The sequence below is a fragment of the Vespa mandarinia genome, chromosome 3 (genome assembly GCF_050613455.1).
Source record: "Vespa mandarinia isolate Hongniang chromosome 3, ASM5061345v1, whole genome shotgun sequence".
NCBI classification, from domain to species: Eukaryota; Metazoa; Arthropoda; class Insecta; order Hymenoptera; family Vespidae; genus Vespa; species Vespa mandarinia.
The window spans coordinates 7,155,845-7,169,230 of NC_140812.1; the positions used below are offsets into that span (position 1 = coordinate 7,155,845).

The window sequence follows — 13,386 nt, forward strand, 5'->3', positions numbered from 1 at the left end:
TTTCAATAAATAAAAAGCTTTAATAGGACCATTCTTAAAAGAAACAGAACTAATGCTTTCTATAGATTAGCAATGAAACATAAAGATAGGTATTTCGCTAGAACGAAAACGATATCAAATAAAATATTACACAAAATAATATTCGCGATAAATGTGATAAATGTATATGTGGTAAATATATCGCTGGAAATATTTGATTTTGAAAAAAATGTTTAATGATAGACATAAAAAAAAACTCCTATTTTCAGACTAAAAAAAAGGATCTCTAATTATTCAGAAAATTCTTACACGAATTTACAATTTTCAATTGTGGAATAAATAAGACGGAAAAATATGCAAAAATGAATGTATCTTCTGATTGATTTCATCTTTTCATTAACATTTTGATCCTCCAGTAAAAATAAATATATGTAAGAAGATAGATCTGATAATTTTAATACATCAGTCCACAGCCTTAAGTACTAATTTACTAATCCTATAAGTAACTTAACTTTCTTTCTGATTCTTACAAAACAATTTAAAATTTATCAATTATCTTGATTTTCTTTCTAGCTCTTACAAAAGAATGACTTATCTTAATGTTCCTTTGAAATCTTACAAAATAATGCGATATGACAGGCTAATGACATAGTATACACATCATTTAAATATTTCCATCAGTTAATAATCAACATATGTAACACATCATTCCAGTTAGTGATTACAAAGCAAAAATTATTATTTCTAATTTATAAAAGATAAAACAATTTTAAAAGATAATGATATTTTTCGATTTTATTTTATTACTTGCAAATAGTGATAAAAGGTATAGTTTCATTACCAGATACCTACTGAGTAATGTAACATTTACATTTTATTTATTTGATTAAATAAGACAATGATATTTGTTATAAGTTATTATAACCAATCATATACATATTTGTTTATGACTGATACAAAATTTAATCCTTTAAATTTTTAAAATCCGGAAAAAACACAATTTAAAAAACGATGCATTTTACTTTGAACGTTTTGGACAACGTTAAAAGTAAAATGCGTATAAAAAAGAAATAGTATTTCACTTTAAAAATATTACTTGATACCTTAAATCCACAAGTTTCATAATTTTTCAAATTTCTGTGTTTCAGATTTTATTTTGTCGGCTTGTTACAGATGCATTACAGTATCCTACGAAGAATACAGTTACTATCGAAAAAAAAGCAAAGCAATGAGAACGTCGTCATTAAACATATTAACAAAATATTAACACAAATATTTAAATAATGTTAAAAAATGATCAGATATAATCGAGAATAAAAATAATTCAAAAAACCAATAAAATTATTGATTAAGCTAAAAATCCTGTTTGTGGGATTACTCCAGTTTCGAATTGATATAAGTGAAAAACGACAAACCATTGATAGGTTAATAAAGCTTTATTACAAGTTATTGACTCAGAAGAATTACTACATCCCCGTTTTCCTTCAATTGAAGAAAAAACAAGCTTAATAAAAATTAATATCAATGATGACGAACCTTGCGGCAACTGCAGCAGCAGCGATACAAACGAATATGTTTGGCCTCGGTATCGGAAAACTGAGTATCATACCGATTCTAATATCAGCCTTAACTTACTTCAATTATTATCTAATGGATCCCGAAAATCAACCACGAGTCACAAAAAATCTATTAAAAGAATACGATTTCGTAGTGGTCGGTGGCGGTTCAGCTGGTAGCGTTGTTGTTAACAGATTAACAGAGAATCCAGAATGGAGTGTACTTCTTTTAGAAGCGGGTGGTCACGAAACCGAGATTACGGACGTACCGATTTTGTCTCTCTATTTACACAAAAGCAAATTGGATTGGAAGTATAGAGCTCAACCACAAGATAGTGCTTGCCAAGCGATGAATGATCAACGTTGTTGCTGGACCCGAGGGAAGGTAACTCCTTTGATTTAGCCGCGATGCAAGATAGTTAAAGAAATCGACAACAATAACAATTATTTCATAATGAAGACTACTAGAATGTTAGATTACCAAAGAATTATAATGTAAAGAAGGTCAAATATACGTAAGATATAATCAGGTCGAAGAGAAAGTAATCCGACGCGGTAAATATGAGAAACTCGTTCGTGGATACGGTCATTTACAAATAAAAACAAACAGATGGTTGCTAATATAACGTAACAGCTTTAAGAAATTAAAAAAAAAACAACAAATAGTTGAAGATACTATAGAATAAATACATGAGTATTTCTTCTAACCCATATTTAATTAAATTATCTATTAATTCATTTATTTATTGATCAAACGGAATGTCTATGTTAGGCCAAACCTACGAAAATAAAATGCAATAATATATATTATATAAATTAATACAATCACAGATCATTACAATCCTTCAGCTTAATCTCGAAAAAACTACTTAAGATTATTATATTATCTTATTGGATTGATTTTAGGTATTAGGTGGTTCAAGCGTAATTAATACCATGTTGTATATTCGTGGGAATCGTCGTGACTTTGATCAATGGGAAAGCTTTGGTAACCCTGGTTGGGGATACGACGATGTACTCCCATACTTTAAAAAGTCACAGGATCAAAGAAACCCATATTTAGCGCGAAACACTAAATACCATAACACAGGTGAACTACGATTTTGATTATTCATAAAATTAAGAAAACTGAGATGATTAATTTTTTGAAACAAGACATTACAAGTGATATTGAGTCATCTATTCATTCTCATGCACAAATGGATTTTACAGGTGGTTATTTAACTATTCAAGAGTGTCCTTATAAGACGCCACTGGCTCCAGCATATCTTCAAGCTGCAGAAGAGATGGGTTATAACATCGTGGATGTAAATGGCCAACAACAAATGGGCTTTGCATTGCCTCAATATACAATGCGCAGGGGCGCTAGATGTAGTGCAGCCAAGGCATTCGTGCGTCCCATCAAATTTCGAAAGAATTTTCACCTATCGTTATGGAGTCATGTCACGCGTGTTCTCATAGATCCAAGTACCAAAAGAGCATACGGTGTAGAATTTATTAAGAATGATCGTGTTGAGACCGTATTTGCGAAGAAAGAAGTTATACTTTCGGCAGGTGCTATAAATACTCCTCAATTATTGATGCTGTCTGGAATCGGTGCAAAGAATCACCTCGAAGATCTTGGTATTCCAGTGATTCAAAATTCACCTGGTGTTGGACAGAACCTTCAAGATCATATATCCATTGTTGGTTTAACCTTCCTTATCGACCACGAGATCAGCTTTGTTTATAATCGCATATTAAATATAAACTCAATATTGAAATATGCAATTACCGAAAACGGTCCACTAACTTCGAGTATTGGTATCGATGCAGTAGGCTTTTTATCAACCAAATATGCTAATCAGACGGATGATTGGCCTGATATAGAGTTCCTAATTACCTCCGCCACTATAAATAGCTCAGGTAAAGTACCAAAAAATGCTTTTTGCTTAAAGGACAATTTTTACGATGAAGTCTATGGAGAGATCACAAATCGTGATAGTTTTCATATCATTCCTATGATTCTAAGACCTAAATCTTTAGGTTATATACATTTAAAGTCAAAAGATCCACTCGATTACCCATTAATGTATCACAATTATTTAACGAATCCTGATGACGTAAATGTTTTACGAGAAGGAGTCAAAGCAGCAATTGCATTTGCTGAAACGAGTAGCATGAAAAGATTTGGGACAAGATTTTACAGTAAGCCATTGCCAAATTGTAAACATCTTCCGATGTTCACGGATGAGTATTGGGAATGTGCAATTCGACAATTCACAATGACAATTTATCATATGAGCTGCACTGCGAAAATGGGTCCACGATCTGATCCAATGGCGGTCGTAGATCCCTCTTTAAAAGTATATGGAGTAGAAGGACTTCGAGTGATCGATGCTTCGATCATGCCTACGATCACTAGTGGAAATATCAATGCACCTGTAATAATGATTGGTGAAAAAGGTTCGGATCTCATAAAGAAGGATTGGATGTCTAGACGAAAGAGAAGCAATGAGACTATCTCAGGTTCTTTCAATCAATATTAGATATTTTGGATAGTTCATCGAATGAAAGTAAATTAAATATTTTTATTATTGCGTCATATAAAATAATTACGAGAATAGATAGAAAGCTTTAATAACTTGTTTTTAAGGCTTACGTTTCCTATTTCTTTTTCTGTTGTAAGAATGATGTTCTATAAAATTAATATGTGTTTAATCAAAATCTAGTTATATCATTTAGCTATCGTAAACAAATTAACTGTAAATTATTAGAGATAATTTATATTTTTAAAAACTCGACAATCGAATTTGTTTGCATTTTTCCCATTTGGAGTTAACATTCATTACATCTTGGGACTTTACGGTGTATAACTGTAGTTGGCCCTCTTGATTCTTTTCCTTTTTTCTTATTTTGTAATTTTTTACCTAAGATAGGATGTTCTCCCTTTTACATCCTTATCATTCTTAACATAAACAAGAAGCAATTTCTGTTTTATAATCTTGATGATTATATATTATATAATAGGCAATCTCTTCTTATATAAATGCCAAGCATGTATTATTTTTAAATTCAATAATAGACGCCAATATCAATGATATCATCTTTTTGAATGAATTTTTATCCGGTACAAAGCAATTAATCAGTCGACTAAGTTTACCTCATCCGTGAATTTATTCTATAACGCTACTATATTTGGGGTTTCAAAATCAATACTTTCCTAAGTCTTTTTGTCCCATCTCTTCAATGTACTTGTTAACTGTGCTCTATAATATATATTTATTAAAGTCACACCATCTATATTTATGCAGTATTTTTCTTAACCGGCTTTTTTTCGCTACTTCATTAGAATGAACAATTTTCAATTTATTTGACCGTACAGTTGCAATGTTTTGAATTTCGACTTTGTTAAGTTCTACTACTAAATCAAAACTTTTTAACAACAATTGTCTAAATAAATTTTGTGAAATAACATTCTTAATACAATTTTGGAGAAAATCAACGCTCTCATTAATTTTTTTTTCTATCTGCGCAAAACCTATCATTCCTACGAACATAGAATTTTTGAAGATATCGCAGTATGATAATATTACCAATTGCCACAAATTCTTCACATAACAGAATATTTATTATCAATCTCTGTATAATTATATGATTGAACAATTTAATCAAATTTTAATAAAATTTATTGTACGCCGGAGAGTTGATGTCAGTACGCGTAAATAAATCTTAGTGATTAGAATAAAAATCTTTTTGAGATTTTACTTCATTATTTACAAAATAAACATAACACCTAAAATTATTGGATTATCTATGTAGAAATAACGTGGCAGCATACTACTCTATCAAGCAATTAAAAAGTGCAGCAGGTATCAACGAGTTTTTCGTACTAGAACTTATTCACACGTTATTAGAAAGAGCAGTAAGAAAAATTCTTACAAAATGTTATTTAAGAAAATTAAACATTATTTTTATATTTTCAATGTATATTATAACGAAAAAAATCAGTATGTACGAATAAAAGAAGAAAAAGCAATATTTCAAATTACAGCTTTATTCCTTTTTATGTTACTGCAGAAACTAAAAGAAACAAGGTAAATTTTCTACAAGTGTCAACAACATGTCATAAATATTACAGGAATTTTTTTATATAATAAATTTTTTTAAACATACTAGTTTTCGTAACCACATGGCAATACTATCATATGTTAAAAATTTCTCATGAAATTAATTTTATATTATAGCCATTCATATATTTTTGAAAAAACTTTCTCTTGAATAATAATATGAAAAAAAATAACTCATAATAATAAAAATCCAAATAAACTTATTTACTAATGATTATATGATTTTATATATTCATATTTATGATGTTAATTAATTTGAAGTTAACTAATTTGTTATTTTATTATGAAGAGTAAGAAGAAATCATTGCGGTAATTTCAAGCAATTCGCATCAATTCGTTATTACAAACCCATATTCTTGTAGTATACAACATCATTATTATTTCAACCAAAATACGAACTTTTTCAACGATTTCGGAAAATTGATTAAAAACGCACTTAACATGAAGGACGCGGCAACATAATATTCGATAAAATATACAGTGTTATCTTTCATGGATAACCAGATTTTTTGGGACTACATTGTCTTCTCCAATTAAAACCTACTGATAAAATCTACACCTGAAATATATTTTTACTTCACTTGTTTTCTTTCAACGCGATCATATGGATAAGGTTAATATCAATTGCGGAACATAGCAAAATTCACATATGAAATTATTTTACCCCTTTCTTTGTTCTTTATAATTGTTTCCAAAACGTTACTATACGAAACAAAACGAAGAGATATATTACAATTCTTCGAGCACGTACAATGAAATACTGGATGAGAAATGTTAATCCTATACCAACACATGAAAGAGATTCGGCATGATTTCTTTTCTTTGAGACTGATTAAAATTCGGCATATATCTAGAAGAACAGAAATATATTTCGGTCTCTACATACGATATAATAATCAAATTTAAATATTTTTCCACGTAAAACCAAACAAAAACATGTTGAATGGCTCAGACTTACCAATATTGCTTATAATTGATAATGAAAATACTTATACACCAGTTATCATGATTGGCGAAAAAGCAAGCGATATTATTAAAGAAATATTAACAAAAAAAAAAAATATCAATAGTTTTAATTCTCTTGGAAAATTATTACTTATAATGTACATTAATTGAATTATGCACAATCTAATATATAACATTAATATGTATTATTACGATACACTCAGGATTAGTTTACAAATAGAGATTTGAATGTATTAAACTTGATACGTTTTTTTTGTTTTTCGGTGAAATAAATCAAATGATATTCTTAGATATGATCCTATTTATAAATGAAGAATGAAGTATAATAATAAGTCTTATTAAGAGTACAACTGTTAACTAGCGTCTTAGAAACATTTAAGATAACGTATTAATTATACAGGCTCACTTATGGATAAAATCAGCAAAACTGATGGCAATGTAACTTTTTCATTAAATTTTTTCATCGTATTACACTGTTACATATATTTGTTTACAGTTCACTGTTGAAATAGCTATCTCTTAAAAATGCAGCAAACAAGTAACAGCACATACAATTATTTAACCATTCCAGAGTAACTATCTAGACATACCTACGACCAATAAAGTTATTCTTTACCATATTCCTTTCCTTTTTTCATTGTCTTTGATTATTCCAATCGTTTTATCGAATAGTCAGATAAAACGAAAAACTTTTTACCAGCGTAGCTAGTAGCGTCATTAACGAAATATTTCCGAAAACTTGTAATACGTAATGCTACTCACAAATATATTGTATATTGTATTATCTATAATATTGTTATATAACATTTCGACTAAAATTAATAAATCGGTCAACCTCACATTGCTATTGATAAAAATTAGACCGTTTCGATTAATTTCGATTCAATTATGGTTTATAATAAATTTAACAAAATCTTGGGTAAAACGTGCGAAAATAATGATAGCAGAAACGTATCAAGTTTTCGTGTGACTAATCGTTTGCTAAACCTTAAAAAAAAACTAAACAAATTATTACGAAGAAAGGAAACGTGTAATACGACGTGAAAACGTAAACATGAGAAAACCTACAACCGAACCCCCATTTCTATTGATACTCAATAAATGTATACTGAATATTCGCGAATGATGATAAATAAGAAGAATTTGGATATCATAAAAAAAGAGTTGTATATATAAATGAAAAAGAAACGATCATATCTTCAAAAACTATCATGAATCTCTGGAACTGGTCATCAAGATTTTTAATCTACTGTATAACGTGTCAAAGTAATCATCGAAATATGCATGATTAAATCCGAATCTCAGACATTTTAAATTATCATTGCAATGTTTCCATTTGTGTAAGCGCTGGGTAAATTTAATTAGTTGTGTTTAAATGAGATCAGTCGTTCGACAGTTAAACAAGAATATGATATGCTATTGGTGAACTTAGCTTATTTGTGAAAGGAAGAGACATAACTGAAATATTGAGAGTGGGAATGAAATGGAAATATAATTTAGGTGAGATAAGCAATGCATTTTAAATTTCCAAAACCATATGCGTGAGTGAGGAGTGGGGATAAAAATATCAACAGAAAAGACGGGAAAAAAGGAAGATAAAGATTAGTCATCAGTAGACCAAAAAGAGAGTACAAAAAGCAGAAGGCGACCTTAATTAACTGACCTCAGTGTACAGAGTAAAGTGCAAAGATTTATATCATTATAATATCTAATTAGTAAAATCCCTATTAACCATAAAAGCGATTCGAATTTCACTGGACTACATCTTACAGATAGAATTACAAAAAATATTGTACAATAATGTTCTGCACTGCCATTTCCGATAGATCACAGAAGAGTCGTCCAGCAAACTGAAAGGTGCCTCAGTGTGATCATTACGAATTCGAAAAGTCAGTTTGGCAACAAAATTTAGCACTAATTATTTTATATGATCTAATAGGTGAGTAAAGTCACAACTTCCGTAATACAAGTTGCTTACTCTGAACTCTTTAATGTCACGGACAAATGGAGTTATTATCCTAGTCAGTATAACACATATCTTCCTGAATGAGATAACGGTACGACTTGATACACTTTTATTATCAATTATTTCTTCGTTCTTGCAATTTTATCCAGTTAGAAAAAAGTACATGTACTCTTCGCATCATATTGATTTCTTAATCTCCAGGATAATCTTGTTCAGTAATGATAATTCGTCCGTGAGCTAGGAAAGTCCTGAGAGAATCCATGTCCTTTACTTGTTATTGGACTTGTTATCAACAGTTGTATGAATGATTATAATTATTACCAGATTATTTTTTTAGTTGATTGAAATAAAAAATAGAAGAAACAATCATAATTACAAGAAGTAATCACTACTTATAGCCTAAAAGATAGTTTAGAACAATAAGCAGTCTCGCGTAAGATACTGAAACAACAAATAACTATAAACAAATCCCACAGCTCCGGAAAAAGTCAATTACGATTTAAAAAATATAGATATAAATTTGTACACAATATTGAGACTTAGCTTCCTTATCAACAAAACTATAAGTCACATGAAATTGAGAATTCCAAAGAATGGATCATCTTTTACAGATGTAATTAGTCATTATGTTTGATTCACATACACAAAAGTAAAATGATACACGCATAAACTCGAATTCTTCCCCACGCAATCAGTCTAATCAAAATTCATTTCGATCATGATTATCTTTCATCACTAAAATATCACTATTCTGCATTGATACAAACGTTGATACATTGAAGAAATACTAAACGATATATAAAATCCAATAGATTTTGTATTCCATTAATAAAATCTTATACATACCAAAAGAAAATAGCATTATCCTTCGAAGAAAATACCACAGATATCCACAAAGCTTTATAATTTTTTGAATTTCAATATTTCAGATTTCATTTCGACTAATTGTTGCAAGTGCGTTCCGATGTCCAACAAGAGATATCATTATTATGCAGAAAAAAAATAAATAAAAATATTGTCACGTATTGGACGTAACTACGAAATGCTAATTCGAATATTTGAGAAATACATGAATTGAAAAAATAATTAGGGATATTTATGGATGAATGATAATCTTGTTTGATTACGCAAGCTTGATCTTTCGAACTTATAAAAAAGAAGGAGAACAAACTATTAAAAGTTGTATATGATTTCACTGAACATTCTTGACTGATCAGTGTTACAGTATATAAACAACAGTTTCGCTTTCATCAAAGAAGAAAAAAAGGCCTAGCTAATTCAAAGTCACGATCAATAATGACGAACCATATGGCAACTGCAGCAGCAGCGATACGAACGAGTATGACTGCACTCGGTATCGCAAAACTGAATATCATACCGTTTCTAATATCTGTCTTAATTTATTTCAATTATTATCTAATGGATACTGTAAATCAACCAAAAGTCATGAAAAATCTATTAAAGGAATACGATTTCGTAGTGGTCGGTGGTGGTTCAGCTGGTAGCGTTGTTGTTAATAGATTAACGGAGAATCCAGAATGGAGTGTTCTTCTTTTAGAAGCAGGTGGTTTCGAAAACAAGATTACGGACGTACCGATGTTCTCTACCTATTTACAAAATACCAAAATAGATTGGAAATATAGGCCTGAAAACCAAGATAGTGCTTGTCAAGCGATGAAAGATAAACGTTGTTGTTGGCCCCGTGGAAAGGTGAGCTCTTTGATTCACCTGTGCCGTAAGATGAAGAATTTAATAACAATATCAATTATTTTATAATTACATTGCTGGTATGTTAGGTTATTGTGCGTCGTAATACATAAAGTTTCGAGTATACGAAAAATACAATCAGTTTAAAGAGAAAATAATACTTTAATGATGAACAAAATTTTCAAATACTTTCGTAAATAAGGTCGTTTTCAAAGGAGAATAAATGGATGGTTACTAATATAACATAACGGAATAAAAAAAAGTATCAGATAATTGAAGATACCAGAATGAAATGAATTTGCATTAAACTTATTATATATAATCTTCTAATGTCTATAAATCATAATGCGGTAGATATGCTATTAATGCATTCATTGATCAAACGAAACATCCATGTTGGATCCTTTGAATTAAACAGCTACCTGAACACGATTTATAACTATCAATACCTACAATTCTCAGGGTTCTACTATTAAAATGAATATAGACTTTGATTTGACACAGGACAACCTTGTCGGTCCTCAGCGAAAGGATTTAAAATGATATAGTAGAACAGGCCGCGAATATATCAATAACAAAAGCAATCATAAGCCACTGAAACAACTTTGCTTATATTTGTAAAAATAACTTAATATTATTACATCATAATATTATTCCCTTGATTCTAGGTATTAGGTGGTTCAAGTGTAATTAATTTTATGCTGTATATTCGTGGGAATCGTCGTGATTACTATCAATGGGAAAGCTTTGGTAACCCTGGTTGGGGATACGACGATGTACTCCCATACTTTAAAAAGTCACAAAACCAAACAAACTCATATTTGGCGCGGAACACCAAATACCATAGCACAGGTAGGACAGGATTTTGATTGTTCATAAAATTCGAAAAATTGAAATGCTTGATTGTTTGAGATAACAAGACATTACACGTGATATTGAGTCATTCATTCATTCTCATGCAAAAATGGATTTTATAGGTGGTTATTTAACTATTCAAGAGTCTCCTTATAATACACCACTGCGTCCAGCATATTTTCAAGCTGCAGAAGAGATGGGTTATAACATCGTGGATATAAATGGCCAACAACAAACGGGCTTTGCATTGCCTCAATATACAATGCGCAGGGGCGCTAGATGTAGTGCAGCCAAGGCATTCGTACGTCCCATCAAATTACGAAAGAATTTTCACCTATCGTTATGGAGTCATGTTACGCGTATTCTCATAGATCCAAGTACCAAACGAGCATATGGTGTAGAATTTATTAGGAATGGTCGTGTTGAGACCGTATTTGCAAAGAAAGAAGTTATACTTTCGGCAGGTGCTATAAATACTCCTCAATTATTGATGCTGTCTGGAATCGGTGCAAAGAATCACCTCGAAGATCTTGATATTCCAGTGATTCAGGATTCACCTGGTGTTGGACAGAACCTTCAAGATCATATATCCATTATTGGTCTAACCTTCCTTATCGACCACGAGATCAGCCTTGTTTATAATCACATATTAAATATAAACTCAATATTGAAATATGAAATTACCGAAAACGGTCCACTAACTTCGAGTATTGGTATCGATGCAGTAGGCTTTCTATCCACCAAATATGCCAATCTGACGGACAATTGGCCCGATGTAGAATTAGTGATTTCCTCTGCCTCGGTTAGTACCATGGGAGAACTATTTAAAGATTCTTTATGTCTAACGGATAATTTTAACAATGAAATGTATGGAGAGATCATTAATCATGATAGTTTTAACATTTTACCAATAATACTCAGACCTAAATCTCGTGGAAATGTGAAATTAAGGTCGAAAAATCCACTCGATTATCCATTAATATATCACAATTATTTAACGCATCCTGAAGACGTAAATGTTTTACGAGAAGGAATCAAAGCAGCAATTGCATTTGCTGAAACGAGTAGCATGAAAAGATTCGGGACAAGATTTTACAGTAAGCCATTGCCAAATTGTAAACATCTTCCTATGTTCACGGACGAGTACTGGGAATGTGCAATTCGTCAAGTTACCATGCCAAGTTATCACATGAGCTGCACTGCGAAAATGGGTCCACGATCCGATCCAATGGCGGTCGTAGATCCCTCTTTAAAAGTATATGGAGTAAAAGGACTTCGAGTGATCGATGCTTCGATCATGCCTACGATCACTAGTGGAAATATCAATGCACCTGTGATAATGATTGGTGAAAAAGGTTCGGATCTCATAAAGGAGGATTGGATGTCTAGACGAGAGAGAAGCAATGAGACTATCTCAGGTTCTTTCAATCAATATTAGATATTTTGGATAGTTCATCGAATGAAAGTAATTCATACATTTTTCAAATACGTAGTATAAAATAATTGTGTACTATTAAAAATTCTAGAAACTTGCTTTTTAAAGATATATATATATATATATATATATATATATATATATATATATTTAAAGTATGCGCTGAAATAAGACTAGTTTTCCATCATTTATTAATAGTAAACGAATTAATTGCATATTGTTATATAAGTTCCAAATAATTCAATGTAAGAAATATGATTCGCCATTATTTTAGAGGATTAAGCCCGCCATTTTTATTTTAAAAAAGTTTAGAATAACGTTATTGTTATGAATGAACTTAGCGGGAGCTTTTTGTTCGCAAACAAACGATCCAATTAAGATCTATGCAAATTATTTTGTTATAAATCGGACAGAAAGATACTTCTAAAGTTTCTTGATTTTTTTAGGTCATTGGTGATGTTCAAAACTTTCCAAAACAATGAAATAACCTTACGTCATTACGATATACAATTGTCATAACACTAAGCCCCATTCTATGGAATATTAGGATTGTAATTTAAATAAAACAACAGAAACACTTTATTATTCGATTGAAACAGCTATGCTGAGTCATTTTGGTGATTTTACAGCAGTCGTCCATCCTCGTCTTAAGGTATAAGGCATTTAAAGATTAAGAATCTTCGATACTTCTACAATATCGCAAATTATCGGTGGAAATACAAACGCATCAATGTTGATTATAGCCGAGAAAGGAGCAGATATGATAAAAACGAATTGGCTCGGAAAGAATGAGCTAAAAAAAAATAATTGAAA

General features: G+C 30.6%; 3 protein-coding genes across 3 annotated transcripts in view; 2 read left to right on the top strand and 1 right to left on the bottom strand.

Annotated features, from left to right (window-relative positions):
* Positions 1 to 13,386, bottom strand: part of Flo2 (flotillin-2) — an 85,610-nt gene that overhangs the window by 36,528 nt on the left and 35,696 nt on the right. The gene's annotated exons all lie outside the window — the stretch shown is intronic.
* LOC118447783 (glucose dehydrogenase [FAD, quinone]-like) lies at positions 1,504 to 4,063 on the top strand. Its single transcript, XM_085655824.1, has 3 exons — positions 1,504 to 1,920; positions 2,442 to 2,625; positions 2,748 to 4,063. Exons 1-3 carry the CDS (start codon positions 1,504 to 1,506, stop codon positions 4,061 to 4,063), a joined length of 1,917 nt encoding a protein of 638 aa, XP_085511950.1.
* On the top strand, positions 9,873 to 12,576 carry LOC118447771 (glucose dehydrogenase [FAD, quinone]-like). Its single transcript, XM_035880104.2, has 3 exons — positions 9,873 to 10,286; positions 10,952 to 11,135; positions 11,261 to 12,576. The coding sequence occupies exons 1-3, from the start codon at positions 9,873 to 9,875 to the stop codon at positions 12,574 to 12,576; spliced, it is 1,914 nt and encodes a 637-aa protein (XP_035735997.2).

Coding starts and splice junctions, on each gene's coding strand:
- LOC118447771 (XM_035880104.2), top strand. CDS start 9,873: ATGACGAACCATATGGCAACTGCAGCAGCAGCGATACGAACGAGTATG. Junction 10,287..10,951: donor GTTGTTGGCCCCGTGGAAAG/GTGAGCTCTTTG, acceptor CCTTGATTCTAG/GTATTAGGTGGTTCAAGTGT. Junction 11,136..11,260: donor CACCAAATACCATAGCACAG/GTAGGACAGGAT, acceptor TGGATTTTATAG/GTGGTTATTTAACTATTCAA.
- LOC118447783 (XM_085655824.1), top strand. CDS start 1,504: ATGATGACGAACCTTGCGGCAACTGCAGCAGCAGCGATACAAACGAAT. Junction 1,921..2,441: donor GTTGCTGGACCCGAGGGAAG/GTAACTCCTTTG, acceptor GATTGATTTTAG/GTATTAGGTGGTTCAAGCGT. Junction 2,626..2,747: donor CACTAAATACCATAACACAG/GTGAACTACGAT, acceptor TGGATTTTACAG/GTGGTTATTTAACTATTCAA.